Here is a 19,676-nt window from a genome sequence, read left to right on the forward strand (position 1 = left end):
GTTTTACTTCTCATTTTGTATACCTTCAGGATATTTTTGACAGCCCCCACCTGGCACCTAAAATTTAGGAGGAGATATGTCAACCCCCCCCCCCCCCTTCCGCCGCCTATGGCTATGCAACATTTTTTTTTTTTTGGGGGGGGGGTTGGGGGTACCGGTACTCACACAAAACATTGAATAACAGTTGGAGGCAATGTTTTGTTACACCGTTACACGACACGGAACTCCATTTCTTATAATTCACCTTTCATTTCTCCTTCCTTCTCAGCCTCCTGTTTGTTTTCTCTTATTTTTTCCGCAATCTAATCTGATGATCATGTGTACCGGTACCGTACTAATACTTACCGATATACACGCTGAATGCATACACATGCCGCGGCTGCTGATACTATCGGCATCGTACTCTGTCGATGTCGCGATCGGGCCGAATTCTCTGATTGTGCCTTTATATCATCATGTCATCTGAAAGAAGTGAGCCTGATGTACAAGAACAACTGCATAAATATGTCAAATTAAAACAATATCAAGGTAAGTTAATTTGTACTTTTGATTCCACTCCGTCGAAAACCTAACCATTTTCAGTTTGCATTGTCACTTGCCCGTGGGCCCGTGGACCTAGCCTAGGACTACGCAATGTGTACCGTAAGTCTCGGCGGCGAGGCGAACACCGGTGTCGAATGAAAGTTCCAACCGTAGCGCATCCATTAATCCAAGCCAGGCACAGAATTAGAACTTGAAGGATCGGACGACGCCAGTGTCCGACTGCAGTCGGGCGCTGTGTTAAGATCTGACTTGGACTTAAGTTAAATTGGTACCGGTACCGATTAAATTAAGTTCCAGTAAAGATCTAGAGGTACATTCTCCACAAAAGTGCACCAATAGGATTGGACAAACTTTCAAATTTTGACATACGAAAATTGATTAAACTCATTTGAATTCAGAAACTTTAATACTTCGGGAACACATAACAACAAACGGGTGATTTTTGACCCCAACATATTTTTCAAGAAATAGCATTGAACTTGAACACCTTTTTACATAGTTTTTACCACCCGTCAGATACGTTACCATTAGGCCTTAGACAAGAAAAATCGTTGTGGATGTATCATTTGTGGACCAATAGTATCAGTAAATATTTCAAAGTAAACGTAACTAATATACACACATGATTAAAAAGTAATTCTTGACATTTGATTGGTCGAGATGTATCAAAATGATAGATGTTAGAAGTCTGTAAGTCAAAATCAGCGCGAAAAAAATAGTATATTTTCAGATAAAATACATAACCTAAATTGCAATTCATATCTCTAATACAATTTGATCTTATATTTCTTTGAAACATTAATAAAAATCATACATAAATACTGAAATTATTAAAGAAATATCATTGTAAGCACACTTTACTACATATTTCATACATTCTGAATTACAAGAAAAGAGAAAGTTGGTAACGTATCTGACATACTTCCACAAAATTTCGTTAACTGTGGTTTATATAGATCTCAAGATAACGATAAACTCAATCGTGCAATATATTTTACATCCAAACGAATTATCAACTACGAACATTCAGATTTATAATCCCGATTAAAAAACACTACTCAGTAATGCAAAGTCATATATTCATCTATAGCATATATACGTGCATGCATATAAACAAAATTTACGCAGTAACATAATTATGTTCTGTTTGAAATGTGTGAGCTAAACTTTTGATTTAAAGTGCACAATGTAGTCCATTTCCTTCTATAAACTCATTGATAAGATATCTAACACTATTAAGATGGAACAATATCATCGAATTTATTACCTGCGAGTGCAAATATAGTATATAACTGTAATATGTCAATATGGTAACGTATCTTACAGACATCTATACTACAAAATGTTGTTACTGTGACTTATAATAGTAACATGCGTAAACTCACTCTTGCATTTTGTCTTACATCAAAATGTTATATCCACCTCGAACATAATGATTATTTATGATGATCACCTTGACATAGTTCAGTAAATAAAATTATGCATCGATAAACAAACACAGACAAAATTAACCTAAGACATAATTATAATAATGTTTCAAATATATGACCAAAGCTTTTGATTTCTAATGTGTACAGTCTATTATGTAGCTTTGTTAACTTTTAATGAAATATGTAACATCATGCAGTTTGGAAAAACATGATAAATTTGATTACATCCGAGTGTTTAGACAAATATATAACTGCAACGTAGGGTAACGTATTTGACTGTTGATAATTTAAACTTATAAGTACAATGTTATTTCACTTGGGCTATACTTGGTGTTTCGGCTCTGCTCCTAAAAAAAAGAACCTTCTTAAATTGTATAAAAGATCTCATTCTTAACAATTAATCACGCTGAATAGTTATAAAAAGATTTGTATAAATTAATGTATTTCCACATGTTCTGTCATAAAATTTGTTTTTAAAATTTAAAGAGAGCCAAGGAGCTATACAGTAGATAATGGTGGTAACGTAGCAGACACAACTTTCAAGTAATTAAAATGTCTTTGTAGCACATCTGATTCATCATCCACTCAAATATTTCGGTACATTAAAGCTTACACTATATTGATGGATTCTACTTTTTCATATTTTTGTACATTCAGAGAGCAAAGACAAAACAACTAGACTACGGAATCGAAATATTCTCCTTCCACATATCAGTTGACAATTAACATTATGTTGCCGCTTGTACATAATGTGGCAAGTATTAAAGCAAAAAGCCGGGTATAAAAATGATTAGCATGATTTAAGAAGGAAAATACAAACCGGATAACAACCGACAGCAAGTAAGGAAAATATTATATTTCAAAATTTCACATTTTCAGAAAACATATTCTAATGAGCAAGTTGTTAATGTCATCCCCTCATAATTTGTCACGTTTAAATGACATTTTGGATTGTTTTTGCCAGCATTGAGACAACCATACCCCTTTAAGATATGTCAGAACAAATATTTCAGAACAAATAGCATCTCTCATTCATTTTGTTTTAATTTGCGGTTAGTTGAATAGGAAAACTTTACTGTATCATATTTGATAAATGGATTTTTTTAAAGGATTTCTGTAAATTAAATGTGAAGAAAATTGTAAGGGAATAACATCATTAACTTGCTCATAAAAAAAAGAAATGTTTTCCGAAAAAAATTAATAACGTCATTATTTTCCTTTTTTATTAAAATATGCCATTTTCATCATTCTTGCATCACAGGGAAACGATTCCTTTTCTTTGTTAATTGTTCGAAAAATGGGAGGATATGGAAAGTGCATAAATACAAGTAATGCTGTCCAAATATTTGTCACCTGCAAATTCTTATATCGATCCTTTTACTTAATTTGTGCTTCTTTATATTTTTTGGCCAAATCTTCGATTAGTGTCAACTGTTCGATGGTTAACTCAGATTTTCTCTCTGACTTTCCGGATCTCAGCACGCGTTTTACCCATGTCTTTTTTTTCTCTGAAATAAACGAGAGACAGACAGAGAGGAAAAATATCAGCATGGGAGTTTTATATGTACATTATTTTATAATTAATAACAAATAAATATAAAATAGTTAGTCGTCGTGTACGTAAAAACATGACATTAATATCTAATAAGATACGTTACCACTCGGGTAAGATACGTTACCGTGCCTTTCTGGTAACATTCTAATGTTCATGCGAGCTATCACACACACTAAACAATCGCATGCATACGGGTTAGATGTCTTAAGCCTATAACTGTTCCATCAACTTCAAATAACTCTCAAATGTATCATAGTACTCAAACAGATAAATGAACTATATTCTGTAAATATTCAAAAAATTGAAATTCTTACCAACCACGTAAGCTGGGATGAATAACAAACGGCGAGAAGCCTTAAATCTCCCTCAGACTCTCAGCACGTAACGCTCAATGCTTTGAAGGGTGGAGAAGCGCTAAAAGCGTGTGCAAAATTAGAGAATGCGCGAATGGGCCTATCAACGCGCAATGTGGTAACGTATTTGACGGTAACGTATATGACGGCCTTTAGGATCAACCTTGTGTTTTCACAAAATAACAACCTTTTCTTTCGTAACTCCCATGTATTACCATAAGCAATGTAGAGTGCTCTAAAACAAAATACATTATAACTTTGTTAACCAAGTTATTTTTCTGTAATAGAGCAAAGTTTCAGTAACGTATCTTATTTTACCTTATGGTAACATACACAATTGAAAACTTTGTGTCTGAATATATTCATTATCATAGAGATTCAGTATACACTATTTGTATTTATATAGTCTTGAAATGGACTTCATTCACTACACCGAAATACAGATCACTGCATTATTGTCTTTGTTCTTTTTAGGGCATCATACAAAAAGTAACGTATCTTATCCCGATTTGGAGACACCTTCGCTAAGACCGCAGGAAAAAATATACAAAAGTTTTTTCGCTAAGCAATATGCTTTTTTATTTAGGCACCGAAGGCACTATAAATTAGTGGACAAAACATGAAGTTCGGATATTACGGTAAAGAGCGGGAGTATGAAATATAATCACACAGGTCGCTGGAGACATGGGTAAAATGAGCATATATATATTTTGTGCTGTCGTATATAATTTTTTCATGAGGTGGGGTGACCTCAGTTGATTTTAATTTTACTCAACATATTCTGTAGTATAAATAAAAGTAAAAAAATTGGTTTCCTGATGAATTAAATGATGGTTTATAGCCTAGAGAAGGTTGGAGACACGAAAATGTCCTTTGGTGCCCCTTTTCGGAGAATGGCCCACGAGACTATAACATACCGGTACGGTACCGGTGCTGTATTTTGACTGAAAAACAAATAGGTTTACATCTTCAGTAGATGAGCATGAGAGGGGGTCGTAACACACGTTGGACTGGTCTCTCGAGTCTACTCTTTTGAATAATGATAGCTTCGCTGCCGTAGCTTAAATTTATAATTTAATTCATCTTGTTTATTGTTGTTTTCTATTTTCACTGAGATTCTACTTTGTATTTCAGTTCTAATCATCCTAATTATTTTTATATTACTAATTAGGGCCTAACAAAGTTAGGGTCTCCTGCTAGTGAAATAGATAGTCATACTATTACTACTACTAACGTTACTTAGATCTAAGTTGTAGAAATACCGGTATTCATTCACAATCCCCCGGCCCCCGACAGGGCCGACACCCACCCACCATGTTCATCTTTCCTTTTGTTTCTTTTCTACATTTACCCAAACAGAGGCAGTCGACTGGTAAGTTATTTTCATTTCTTTAATTGGAACGCAATCTGTTTTGACTGACATAGTCTTAGACAAACAGATAAAAAGGTGAACAAAAATTGTATAAGTTACATGCTAGGTTTAACTCAAGCTTTCAAGGTATCCTTTGGCAAGAGAAGCAATATATTGTCCCCATTCATGAAATACAAATTGTTTTCCTGATCCTTGTAATATAATGTTTCTATCATTTAATTTATCAAAAGTAAAGTGTATAGCCTAGACTAGGGTCTATATGTTCTTGGTGTTTTACACAACACTAGATCTATGCATATATAGGCTACTACATGGGCCTTAAATTAAAGTTATAATTATGTTAATGGTCTTTTAATAATTCTAATATTAATTTCTTCATCATGAAAAAATAACTACCCAAAAAATGTTTTTTCTTTGGCATTGGGCCAACAAACTTTAATGGCCTGAATTTTACAAGCATGACACAGGGGCCGCGGAACCGGGGGGGCTGGGGGGGCTTCAGCCCCCCCCCCCCCCACTTTTTTCCAAAACCGTGTACAAAAACGTAAAAATGACCATATGATTGTGATTTTTAGCATGGTCAGCCCCCCCCCCCCCACTTTTGGCTCAGCCCCCCCACTTTGAAAACCGTTCCACGGCCCCTGTGACTTTCAAGGGTGGTATAAACTTTAACCCATGAACGAGATTTAACACATGTGCTTAAGTTTCATATTTCAAATAGGTAAAGTTCCCCCATGCATTAAAGTTAGCCATCCAACATCAAATGTGCTTTGAATCAGTTGGTTAAAGTTTTAGCAACTTCAGGAATTCAGGCCATCCAAATCAAGTATCAATTTACCTATTAGTTTGTCAGCAGCTGCAGAAGAATGTCAACAGACCAGCAATGTCAGCTTAGACAATCTAATCAGAAATTGCAAAGGCTGTGTAGGACTCGTTCAGCAGCTGGCAGACAAAGAAGAGGACAGATCAAGAAAGGTGCAGTTTCCTAATATCTTGAGCTTTTATGGGTATTTTAAACCGTATTTGGGTGCGGTTTATCAACCAGGGTAGCCTCGACTTAGGCTGCAGCTATTGACTTTGCTGTTTACGTGCACAGCTGTACCGGTAACACAAAATGTGATACATCTGATGCAACCGAGACTACTAACAGTGGCTAAGCAACCACTGCCTATATATCCTCCAGTCACGCTTTAGTTTTTTAATAAAATTATTATCATACATGTAGATGATTGTGCAGTGGCAGTTTTTTGTCTGAAAAATTGGCACTGAATCATAAAAAACAAAAGTAACACGACCATTGGAAGACAAGAAGTCACCGGTCACCTGTTTCTCAAACTGCACACGTTTAACTATCGAAAAAAAGTTTTGAAAAAACACGTTTTGATGTCATATAGTACAGCTTACATAATCTGTAAGCCAGCTTAAGTTGGTTTATCGAGTATCTCATAAGCAGTATAGGTTGTAATGTTATATCACAGGTTGCTTCGCACCAACCGATTATAGTCTCACTGCAATAAATACAGATGTCGCTTGTGTGTAGCAAAATATAGCTGCTGCCCTGATCAGCCTAGCATGGATTACAGGCTACACCCAGAGTGGAAATTGATTCTAAATTGTCTCATATCATGAGTCCTTTCACTCTCCCTGACAGAGAGCCAGAGGCTACGGTAGAGGTCAGTTAAAGTATTTTGTTGGGTACTTGGGGCAGTAAATTACAATTGGTGTAATTCAATTAAAGCCTGTTTTTCCTTTACTTACATAATTCTTGATCAGCAAATTATAAGACAATGCCCCCGTAAGATGAAATTTTCAATTGACCAATGGACACGTGGTAAAGTTTGATTGTTCAAATTATTAGATTTATGTAACTTTAGCACAGATGATTTATAATTGTCACTATGCTGTGAATAGGATGCAGTTTGCGGTCCTGAAAAAAAAATGATATAGTGAACTTCATGGGTAGTGAGGATCAGTTGACACACTTTCATTTATAGTGAGCAATATTGCACAGTAGTAATTTATTTATAAAATCTTGTAGTGAATTAGGATTTGAATCTTTATCTCATTTGGTCTATCATTTCATCTCTTTCCAATGTAATTTGCCTCTGTTAAGATAGCATTGGAGCAATTGATGACCAGTGTTGGCCACTCCCTAGGCTTACTTCAAGCAAAGAAAGATCAACTGAATAAAGGACAAGAAACCTGTGTTAAAGATGCAACATCAACATCAACAGGTAACTTTTCCAGATCTGCTTTTGTTAATATTCAGTGAATTTTCTTTTTCTTTTGGCACATGGTGATGAAAATAGTATAACAATATTTAAGGAATAGGCCATTTTGTGATAACGATGGTAACAAAATAACGATAGCTTTCTGCCATTTGCCTACTGTATTAGAACAGTAAGTCCATTCAAATTTGTGCATAAAATGCTTATACTGCTGTATACCTTATCAGAATAAATGGGTTCTAGAGATAAATAGGCCTAGGCAGTCGTGAGTCAGTTTATGAACAGATATTTGTCTATTGTTGAGAATTACATGTACATGCTTGAGGGGTAACATACAATTTTGCAGTGATTCATTGAACAAAAGTGATATTTTGTAATATCTCTCATGCTCATGTATTGGTATTTGAAACGTTAATAAATGCAATAATGCCTACGTGTATCCTATAAATATGACAAAATGAACATGATATTGCTGACAGACAATGCTGCTGATAGTCACAAGACACAACGGAAGCTCATAGTTGAAGACACAATTATCAGGAAAGGAAGCATCAGCTTCCAAGATGTAGCTGGACTATCTGAAGCCAAGGAAATCCTAAGAGAGGCAATCATCATGCCCATACAATACCCTCATCTGTTCACAGGTTTGCTTGCTTTTGTATTATATTTTTTAAATTACCTTTCTCTATTAGATTTATCAATGTTATATATATTTTCAAACTGCTCTTAATTGAAATAACATTGTTTTCATAATATTCTAGTCAGACTTGACCCTGTAAAATTCTTTCATTTTTAATGATAATATGGGTGTTTCATGAAGATGTTTGTAAGTTACGATGACTTCACAAACGACATGATCTTTTCTTGTGTTACATGATTTACACCAAAGTTTCATTGATGTCGATTTAGCACAAAAGAAAGGATCACCAGTCATTCATAAAGTCACTTGTAACTTGCAGCTTTTAAGACATGTACCTAAACTGAAATAAAGAAATCTGATTTAAAATAGTCCCTCTTGCGACCTGAAGACCTGTACTGAAAATATATTCTAAAATCTTATTTCACAAAGAAATATTGATTTGAATAACTACTACCCCACTTTTACAAATCAGAATTGTATATATTTTTGATAAAAATATCAATCAAATATCCCTCACAGTTGTAGCTCTTCATATCATCAAGACCATTTTTGACAGAAAAAAGGGTGCAAATACAGATCTGTTTCTGTATAGAACAATACAGGGAATAGCTGATTGATTATGACTTGAATAATTCTAAAGAGAAGTTGACATGATTTTGAATAATTGATATATAGCAGAGGGCATGTCAAAACCTTATTTCACTGCCCGTGAATGCAATAGTTTTAGGGTAATCAATCCTATTCCATGTTTGTAAATTTGTAAACATAAAGCTATGATTATTGATCAATCAAATAAATTTAAATTCAGACCTTTCTTGGAAATCCCACATTAATTACTTAGGCAAGGTCCTCTTTAGAAACACTGGAATTATAAATAAACTTAAATGTATGTTCCCAAACAAAGCTTTATTATCTGTATACTCAACATTAATAACCCCTTACCTTAATTATGGCATTCTTGCCTAGGGAATTGTTCTAAAATTTTTGCTACAGATTCTTTCCCGAATACAAAAGCGTGCAATAAGAAATATTAACCTTGTGTCACACCGATCACTTTTTTCATGAAAACAAAATACTGAAGGTAATTGACTTTTTTTTTTTATAACAATGGTATATTCATGTATCATTTATCCTAAGACAAATTATCAGAAATCTTTTCACGTATGTGTAAAAAATCATATCACACATATCCTACGCATCCGAGTAATCAATACCATCTCCCTCAAACTCGTTCAATTTTTACACAAAAAACAATAATATTCACAGGACCAAAATACTGGAATATTCTCGCGCCAGATATAACAGGATGCACTTCCTTTTTTTCTTTTAAACGCAAACTTGAGGAACTGCTTTTTCTTTGTTATCTTGATCTCCATGGCCAAGTCACACTCTTTTTGTGTGTGCTTTTCTGTTATAATATACATGTACCAGCTGAACAATGTGCTATAGTTATTTGCTTTCTTTAACCACGTTAACTATACATGCATATTTTGACCGAAATTAGATACCGGTATAAGATATTATTTACTAAATCATGTATACACATGTATATGGGTATTTTGGAAGGATGCATATATCTTTTAACACATGTTAGGAATTTGTATTGCCTTGACCCCTTCAATTGTCTAATTTTGATTTTTTTAATTTCATTTGTTCTGTATTTAAATGAAAACGTAAATCTGTATATGTAAGGCCATGAATATATCCGTCTTCCACAATTAATTACTCTTAATTACTTTTTTTATGGGTCCTGCAGTTCTGTTTTACAAGCTTGTTTTTATGTAGGACCCATCATATATTTCTTTGACTTAAATTAAGCTTTTACTTTATTAATCGACTGATTGTATCTTTATATTATGTTATTGTATACTTCTCAGTTGTTTATAATTTAATAGTTATGTATTGTTGTTGCTGCTTTATTTTTATGTCAGTCAAATGTCAATGAGAAATATGAAAATAAATGATATGAATGAAATAAATGTCTATGTCTTTCTGTTTATCATGGTCTCTGCCCTCTCGGGTTATATTCAGGTGGATTAAAACCATGGAAAAGGATTTTACTGTATGGCCCTCCAGGTACTGGGAAGTCGAGGCTTGCTCAGGCAGTGTCTCAAGAAATCAATTCTACATTCTACTGTGTTTCAAGTGCTGATCTCATTTCTAGCTGGGTTGGTGAGAGTGAGAAGTGAGTATCAGAACACCATCTATTCTTTCATCAATTTTCTGTGTTGGTTGTACTCATTTAGTCTTGCTCATTAATGAGAAAGACTTATTCAGCATCTGATTTCATTATCTTGAGGAACTTTAAGTGTGTTTAACTTGTATGTTTGGCTTTACAAATTAATGGATGTCGAAAGCCACATGTGGGTTTCAATCATTTGTCAGTCATACATATGTAATTAATACCGGTAGCTGAACTGACAGATGATGACAAACATCCATACTATCAAAAATAAACTTTTTTTCTAGTGCAAAGTATGTTGTTGCCAGAATTTAAATGAAGTCTATTGAAATATAATCAAATTTTAGTTTTAGGATAAGGACAAATTTACATCAGTTACGCGGTGGAAAGGATGTTCATTGAATAGGCATTTTTCACAAATCCAGTTAGAATTAGATTTTTTTTAATTGTTCTATTGTATAACACAAGTGAATCCATTTGGTTCATACACACTTCATTTTGATTTGATTTTAACAAATCATCAAATTTCAAACATGGGAACTTCAGAACCATGGGTTCAATCAAAAATGTTGATGTTAAAAGAATAAGCAATCAGAGTAAAAGTTTATTTCAGTCACTGATTTTTGTAGTTTGACCTAGTAGTCATCTTGGTATTAAGTGCAGTTATACAGCCATCGTTTCTCCAAACTCTCTTTATTCATTCATGCTTTCGAGCTTTATATACCCATTCTCTTCTCATTCCAGTCAGGTCTACGTAGATATTAACATTTGATCCTTTGAGTTTCATTTTCACTTCATACACTACACCAGGGCTGCACTACACACTGTGCTTTGGGAATTTCATGGGGCAAACTTAAACATATGGGGTTGACTCGAGTTTCTTCTTGGCTGTTAGCTCCTTGTTGACTGCCACTTTGTGATCATTCACGGTCAGTTTATCACAAGACGAAGCTCTCCAAGAATGCTGAATGTTGATCTGAACTTTTCTCTAGGACAACTTTGATAATCATGTCTCTGTCAACAATATTGCTCACAATAGATGAAATCACATATTTGTATTGGAGGGCATCCTCTATTCTCCACTGAAGATCATTGTCGAAAAGACCTTCCGTGAAACTAGATGTATGAGGCAATGAGTGGGAAGATTCTCTCCCAGTTGTTCTCCATCAGTAAAAAATTGGTCGGAGTTTGAGTCTTTCCGGTTGCCTTTTCTGACTTGTTCTTCACCTTTTTCCTGGTTTCCATTGTTTCAAATATGTTTAGACGTTTGCTAGAGTTCTATCATGAATAGACAGAATGATGAAAAAAAAATTTAATGAAATCATGAAGCACTTTGTTGAACGTCATAGTCAAGTATCTCGAGTGTTTTAATGTTTACAGTTGTGTTTCACGTCCCTTGAAGATGAAGTAATCTGTGATGGCATATGCTTTTTGTATGAATTAGAAAATTAAATGGAATGAACAACCATCCAATAATTTTATATTCTCTGCATATGAAAAAGTATCATTGTTTAGAAAATAAAAAATCTACATATTCCTGATTCTGTTGTCATATGACCTGATGCAATATTTTTTCCCCTTATAATTTGTTTATTCTGTAGAATAATCAAGGAGTTATTCCAACATGCAACTCAGCAGCAAGGACGATCGGTGAGTACCGTACTTTGAAGTACTAGCTTTGTTTAAAAAAATATATATTCTATCATATTTGAGTGTACTGAAGCAGTAATAATTTTACTCTCTATATCTCATTTATCTTTTGTATGTTCCATGAGCCTGTAAAGGAGGAAATGTGAACCAATAAAGTACTATACCATTTTAAACTTGCTTATTTTACACTGGAAATATGCCATTAGCTGATCATGATAAAAAGTGGAAATCGTTTTTTATTCCATGCTTTGTGATGGTTGCCAGTGTTCATTGATGTATGACATAAGATCACAAGACAATTAGGGTTTCACCCCCAAACAGAGAAAGATGTGAGTTAATTTCTGAAGCACTCATGATATCAAATGCCTATTCTCATTGATGGATACTGATAAGCTGCATTCCCTGAGCATAGGTACCTTACCAGTAGCCACATTCACAGCTTTGCCTAATGCAGGATTTTACTCACTGCACCTTTCTAAATCAATCATTGTCCTGTCTGTGGTGAAAAAAAATGCTAAGAAGCATCCCATTAAAATACACATCTGTTAATCATGTCTCAAATTTTGTTCATTACCTTATAAAGGCTCACTAAATAAAAATGAGCTTTTTTAATAGTGATGTACCGAGTCACACTTGACTCTTTGTGAATCATCCGAATCTGATAATTTGGGTTTTTTGCAGGTGATATTTATTGATGAACTTGATAGCATATGTCGGAGCCGAAGTTCTTCAGAGGAAGAGCACACAAGGAGAGTAAAGACAGAGCTACTCAGGCAAATGGAAGGTGCGGATAACATGGCATCCGTCGAGCAGATCTTCCTCCTGTGTGCTACCAACAGACCTTGGGAACTGGACTCTGCATTCCTTAGGAGGTTCCAGAAGAGAATATACATTCACCTACCAGATAGGTTTGTTGCTTGTAGAAATGGTCATTCATGAAACAATAAAAGAAGAGTTTTGTAATGTCAAGAATTTACTACTGCACATCAATTACGTGGGCCAGAGGAGAACACAAAACCTACAAGCAATGCATTTACGATTGTGTCCTGTCTATAATCATTCAATTGGTTTTTTTTTGCTATTAACAAGAATTCGCTTTCCTTTGAACTGTTCAACTGTTATGTTATGTGAGCTAGTTTATTTCTCTGCTCTGTATGATTTTAGAAAGAAAGATGGATAAATCTTCTACAAAAAAAAACTGTTTGTGCAATATGGCTAATTGCACCATATACATTTTAACTGCTTCTTTTATGGGGTTCACATCCATTCTATAATGCATGTATACATAATTAAAAGTGCCTTTTAATTTTCTATTCTTTTAGCCTCCGTTCGTGAGATGTTAATCAATGAAATGAGAGAAACATGTATGTATACTCCTTTGATTTTAAGGAAATTTGAGTACATAAAAAAGTTCTCATGTACTCTGAATATTACATTCCAGAGAAGCAAGGAAAGTTATTCTCCAACTCAACACAGCTTCTCCCAGTGCAGTATTTTCTGAAAAGGATTTGGACACATTTACTGATAAAACAGAAGGCTTTTCTGGGAGTGACCTTTCCAATCTCATCCTCTCTGCTCTCTATGAACCTGTCCGTGAAGTACAAAAGGCAACACACTGGAAGGAAACTACAGGTACACTGAAGACTCCATTCAAAGTCACTTTATAGAACCAATTCCCTGATAATATTTTTTTTTAGTTCAGATTGTTCTGGCAGTGGGCTTTATAACTTGTTGCTACAGGCATTGGGTTTAAAGCTTCATGCAAAATCGTGTACATGGTCACAGCTATCCAATGATGCAAAATATCATGCACAACATGAAATTGAAAAACCTGGCATTCAGTCACTCATGAACCTGTTCATGAAAAAAAACAACCCTAGAAATTAAACCGCAAGGTTATAGCTTTAACAAGAATGAAACCCATAGAATAAGTTAGCCTGTGTGAAAGCAGAGAAATAAAGGAATAAGATCAACAAAAGTTTGTGTATGTGAACAAGCAATAAGAAAGTTATGAGCATTTCATTGTTGAGAACTAATGCTATGAAGGTCCTCCCATTGGCAATGTGAACAAGATCTGTGATGCACATTGTGTGACACCATATATCTTGTTCACGTTGCCAATAGGAGGATCTAGATAGCTTTATTTTCAATATTGAAATGCTCAAAATGTTCCTACTATTCATCCAATCTTCCTCAAACTTTCATTGATCTGTACCTTGATTTTTTTTCTTTTATATGAAATTGACTGGTTCATTCTCCTTTAACGTTGCTTCCAGGATTACTTGAAGCACTCAACTCTGAAGCATTTTGGGTCAGTGTAATTAGATTCAGGAAAGTTTTTTTGTGAATGGGGATCTAATGTAAGCATGATGTATGCCATTGGTATCAATTGGTTACCTTTTCAGCACCAAAGTGAAAGTGAAATTGAATTGAATTTGAAAAGTTGTAGTTATTATTCTAAATGGTTTTGAATATCAGTTGGATGCTAACCTGGGGGGTGTTTCACAAAGATTTGAGTATGACTTAGAGTTGCACGTAAATGCTTAGTTGCATGTGTTATAAAAGGCATGACCACATTGGTCAGATCATGCAAAGAGGATGCACACTACTGCGTAATCACCAATAAGATTGTGCGTTGCAATAATATATACACGTCAGCATTCATTAAAAGTGTGATTCTAAGTCATACTGTTATCTTTGTGAAACACCCCCTCGTATCAGAACACTAGCGAATTGCTAGTATACACTTTATAATAAAGAGGGCATAGTACTTATTTTCCACACGAGGTACCTTTGGAACAGTTCAATCACATCTAAAGGGGTAGCTAATGTTGTTTGGCTTGTTCCAAGGGTATGGAGTGAAGGTAAACGTACTAGAATCTGAACAGTGATGTTTGTCAGTTCTTGAATGAACTTGATAATGTAACCATATCCCAAAGCTTTGACCAATCATAAATGACTAGCTGCTCTTCGCTGATAAAAAGTAGAATGACTGGTATCGAGTGAAGGTAAACATACTGGAAACTACAGTGATGTGTATCAGTTCTAGAATGACAGTTGCAAAATTGAATGACACAATATGCAAAGTGATTGGTTAATCACATGTGCTCTCAGTCAATTGTTTGACTGGGATCAGCATCATTACATAACCATTCTTGACCAGTTTTGTAAGATTGTTGTGTGATATGACCATTTTTCATGTGGAATGTGAATACGAATACATATCCATGTAATTCCACCTTCTGAATGGAGTGATCATATATCTCCATAATGACATTTTTTGTATTTATCAGATGGGAAGTTTACACCCTGCGATGAATCTGATCCAGATTCCATTCAACAGTCTATGAGGGATGTACAGCCTGAGCTTGTCCAACCAAGGCAGCTTACTATACAGGATTTTCTCAAAGCACTCAGTACAAGCCAAGGAACCATCAGTCGGGCAGAGCTGAACAAATTTACAGAGTTTACACAGAAATTTGGACACTGTGGATAGATTTCAGATTATGGTACCTTACATGTACATTTCAGAGTAAAGTAAGACCTTTTTTCCAAGTTGACTACAGTGTTTGGCACTGATATTAAGTCAGTTAAACTTTTCCAAGTCTGCCATACCCTCCAGTACAGTTCTCTTTGTTTGATAGTACCATGTTATTACTTTGAAGAATTTTTGAATGGGTCAGTTTTTATTAGCACCATGTCCCATCAATCACTACACTTTTCTTAATATGCAGAACTACAGGAAATCTGCCAAACTCAAATCTATTGGAAATTTGTTCGATATTTGACTCATATTCTGCAGCAGTAGTGTGCACAGCCTATGCATAGTTTGCATTTATGTAGCTACATGTAGTGCAGTAAATTGAATTGTATTGCGATGTCATATAACAGTAGAAAGAGACATATTTGATGCTGTCTATGCAATGATATTACTGTTGCATGTTGAGCTTCCCATTCGCTTGCATACAAGCTGAGTAGGTATTGTATCCAATTTGGTCTAAAAAATTGGCTTGGGTGAAAATTTAACTTATATGCAGGGTTACCTGTATATCTGCATTCAAGAGATATATCAGTAACCACTTTATGGATCAAATATGTTGCATTTATTTTGTATTAAATTGTACTTGTTTTTCTGTTTTTAACCTATTATTGTACATACCTATTAATTTGTGATTGTTTCTTATTGAATGCTTTGAATTGATTTGGAAATAAAGTTTACCTAAAGGCCCAGTCAAATATAGCCAGACGCATGGCCCGCACGTTGAAACGGAAAAAATGATAGGTGCGTCGTTGTGCGCCCAACTCCTGTAATGAATCTGGGAAAGGCGCAAATGAGCTTGCAACGAATGCATTATGCGTTGCCAACGTGCTGCGCGTATATTGGGTGCATACAGACGGTACATAGATCACATTAGAACTCCCAACCAATGCACTACGTGTTTCAAGCTTGTAGGACGAATGGCCAGCGCTTGCACTGTGCGTTCAACGTAGTCCGCAAACAATGGCATGCAGTCACGTGACTGGCCGCCCATTACGAAAATAATGAAATTGTGTAAAAAATGATTCCAAATCAACTTCCAATCATAATGTGACTCTCCTGTATGCATGGATTCACTGACCCCTATAACATAGGTAACTACTCTAAAAGTGTGTGAAAGTCCCATAAAATGACTAAATTGTGGGTGAAAATGAGATTTTCCGGGCAAATGTAGGGACAGAGATTTTCCGTTTACCGGTAAATAAAACAGAAATTCTGTTTGGTTCTACTACTATTCATGGAATTCACCCTTGCAAAACGGAATGCAGGTTTTTGCTTTGTACATTTTCACTGACAAAACGGAATCTCCATTTTTAGATCAAGTTGAAACAGAATGACAGATTTTCAGAAACAGAAAATCACGGTCTCTAAAAATGGCTGCCATTCTGAACTTCGGCCAGCACGATAGGGTAAATTGAATTATTAAACCTTTTCCTTCACGTAAAATTACGTCCACCAAAAAGTAAAATTTATATCGTTTTTAGGATTTTGTTGAAGAACAAAGATCCTAGGTTCTTTCAGAAAATGATCAATATGAACCTCAATTTGTCAACATCCACAAGGGCTGGATGAAAAGTGAAGAGGAAGGTGATGCTTGGCACGCTTATAATTATACCATATGACTATACGATAGACACATGCCACGTTACCGCTAGAAACACGCAAGAAGAACGTTGGGTGCGCAAGAGACCCGTTCAGCACTCGTTTAACTCGCTGCATGTTCGCTGGAAAAGCGTTAAAAGCACGATATTTGCACGTTTCGTGCGCGCTTGTTGTTCGCCACCGTACTTGCTACGAATACTAAACGTACGCCCCTCGCATGTCTAGCGTTGGTCTAGCTCGCTGTGCGCATGTCTGGCGTTCTTTTAGCGTGTAGAGTCATGCGTTGAGCTCTGCGCACAATTTTAAGCATGCTTAAAAAATCTCGATGCACAATCGGATGGCGGCGAATAGATAACAGACTAACACGTTTGAACGCTTAATGCACAATGACGCACGCACATCTAGCGAATGACAACAAATTGGAAAAGGCTGCAAAATTTCAATGCGCTGGCTGTGCGCCCTCATGCGACACGCATGTGTGACCAAGCCTTTACCATTCAAATAAAATTAATAAAAGTTATGCATCTGTACTTATGGAATACAGGTATCGTGAACAGTGCAATTGCCTCCTACATGTACACTGTATATAGTATCAACAACAACAAATTCTTGTATGAAATGAACATGTATAACCAAAAAGTGTCATGGAGGTTTCATTTAAACAGCTGAAAGTATGATGTATATTTGCATTTACATGATCCATTTTATAAATCACAGTGGTGCTTTAAAAAAATAAATGAAAAATAAAACAAGTGGAATGCCTCTGGCATTCTCGCCTGCATTACGCAATTCAATAAAGCAGAAGTGCTGAAATTGAAAACTATTGAAAATGTATTCACAAAAGAAAACATTCATATGATAGTGAAATACTATGTTCATTGACCCAAAATGACCTTTGACCTTGATCATGTGATCTAAGACTCAGGCAGGATCTTTAGTGAAACACCATTACCCTTATGTCCAAGTTCCATGAACTGGATCCATAAACTTTCAAAGTTATGATAATTCAAAAACTTAACCTTGATTAAGATTTTGATATTGATTCCCCCAACATTACATGTAGTTCATTGACACTATTATATGACCTTGGTCATGTGACCTGAAACTCAGGCTGGATGTTCAGTAATATTTGATTACATTTATGTCTAAGTTTAAAGAACTAGGTTCATATACTTTCTAAGTTATGATGACATTTCAAAAACTTAACCTTGATTAAGATTTCAATGTTGACGATGCTGCAGTCGGAAAAGTGGAGCCTAAAGAGTACCAAAGCGATGACATCAGTTGCCATGGTGTCATGGCAGCCTGGTTCTAATCAAATGAACCCACCGAATGAAAGCGTGTCTTACTCATAGGAGAAAATGGCTGCTATCGGAATTTAAATCGCTTGCAACCTATTTTTCAGTCGAGCCAATGTGTACAGACGATCGTCAGCTGCGACTCTGTTCAGAACCAGCCCGCCATGACACCATGGCAACTGACGTCACACTTTGGTACTCTATAGTCTTGCTCTGCTCTGCAGGTGAGACAATATATTAGATTTTCCTATTGCTTTTTTGGGGGGTGGGGGGTTTATATTTGACAGTGTTCTGAGAGTTTACATACCTCTGCTGAAAATCTAGGGGGAAAAAAAATGATTTTCATATACTGTATCAGCAGTTATAAATCTGTACAGTGAGGGTCAATGTATAAGTATTAACCTGAGGCCTATAAGGACCTGGGCTGGTATTCCAATCTGATACTTGAGCCAGCAGATTTAAAGTATTTTACTCAGTATTTTGCTTAGATCTAACTCATCTCTCTACCGTGCTAAGTCTGGCTTGCATCCATTTCACAAATGTAATACGCGCAGTCATTCATTCTGAACACAGATGGATACACATTGCGCATTATTTGGTTCAAACTTTTAGGCGTCGCAGTGGTTAACATTTTGCTTCAATTTGGTCTGGATAAAGTAAAATACTTAGATGTGTTATGATACGAGTTTAAGTATTTTGCTTAGCCAAGTTAAATGCAAAGTAAAATATTTATAAAATCAATACTTCCAGTTGAATACCAGCCCTGGTCCCTGTTGCATAAAACTTTTTACTGGAGAAAGCTTAAATGATTTTTACCTGAATTTTCAACCGTGTGTTAATAAAAGTCAATGGCAAATTTGTGCTAACCCAAGATTTCAAGTTTTACTATCTGGATTAAGTTGGAATGAAATGGCAAACACTTAATATTGTGCCTGCTATTGAGTAAGTGTAGGTTAACCAGTTGCCAAACAAAATAAAACTGAAAAGAAAGGTATACAATGTAAAATGCCCTGAGAGGTTTCCTTTGTTTCAAATGGTTAGTTACTTTTCTCCCCTGGATGACAATAGCCATTATCCATTCGGCAATGAAGGAAATGACCTGGACAATTGGATGATTTAATGTTGAGAAATTTAAAAGTGTTATTTGTTCTATTTGGGGCAAGAGTAGGAGGAAAAGTAATCATAAGGTTAATAGCTTCCTTACTTTTATTTGCGAAACCTACCATTGAATTCTTAACTGGACAACACATCTAAAAGTTACACCAATAAAACAGTGGTAAACAAA

At 35.4% G+C, this 19,676-nt stretch overlaps 1 protein-coding gene across 5 annotated transcripts; it reads left to right on the top strand.

Annotated features, from left to right (window-relative positions):
• The first annotated feature begins 114 nt into the window (after positions 1-114).
• LOC129257411 (uncharacterized) lies at positions 115-19,676 on the top strand. Of its 5 annotated transcripts, none has more exons than XM_054895724.2 (10): positions 363-528; positions 5,241-5,253; positions 6,099-6,228; positions 7,367-7,487; positions 7,961-8,125; positions 10,153-10,306; positions 11,905-11,953; positions 12,635-12,861; positions 13,395-13,585; positions 15,247-19,676. In XM_054895724.2, the coding sequence occupies exons 1-10, from the start codon at positions 456-458 to the stop codon at positions 15,447-15,449; spliced, it is 1,326 nt and encodes a 441-aa protein (XP_054751699.2). In that variant the 5' UTR covers positions 363-455; the 3' UTR covers positions 15,450-19,676. The 5 variants fall into 5 exon arrangements, with proteins under 5 accessions (XP_063952932.1, XP_054751699.2, XP_063952930.1 ...); XM_064096860.1 differs by having other exon boundaries at positions 451-528; positions 7,371-7,487; XM_064096862.1 differs by lacking the exon at positions 5,241-5,253 and having other exon boundaries at positions 115-540.

The sequence above is a fragment of the Lytechinus pictus genome, chromosome 3 (assembly GCF_037042905.1).
Source record: "Lytechinus pictus isolate F3 Inbred chromosome 3, Lp3.0, whole genome shotgun sequence".
NCBI classification, from domain to species: domain Eukaryota; kingdom Metazoa; phylum Echinodermata; class Echinoidea; order Temnopleuroida; family Toxopneustidae; genus Lytechinus; species Lytechinus pictus.

Excerpts from the sequence above, each read along its gene's own strand:
- LOC129257411 (XM_054895724.2), top strand. The coding sequence starts at position 456 with ATGTCATCTGAAAGAAGTGAGCCTGATGTACAAGAACAACTGCATAAA. Across the intron at positions 6,229-7,366 it reads AAGAGGACAGATCAAGAAAG|ATAGCATTGGAGCAATTGAT; the intron begins GTGCAGTTTCCT and ends GCCTCTGTTAAG. Across the intron at positions 13,586-15,246 it reads ACACTGGAAGGAAACTACAG|ATGGGAAGTTTACACCCTGC; the intron begins GTACACTGAAGA and ends TGTATTTATCAG.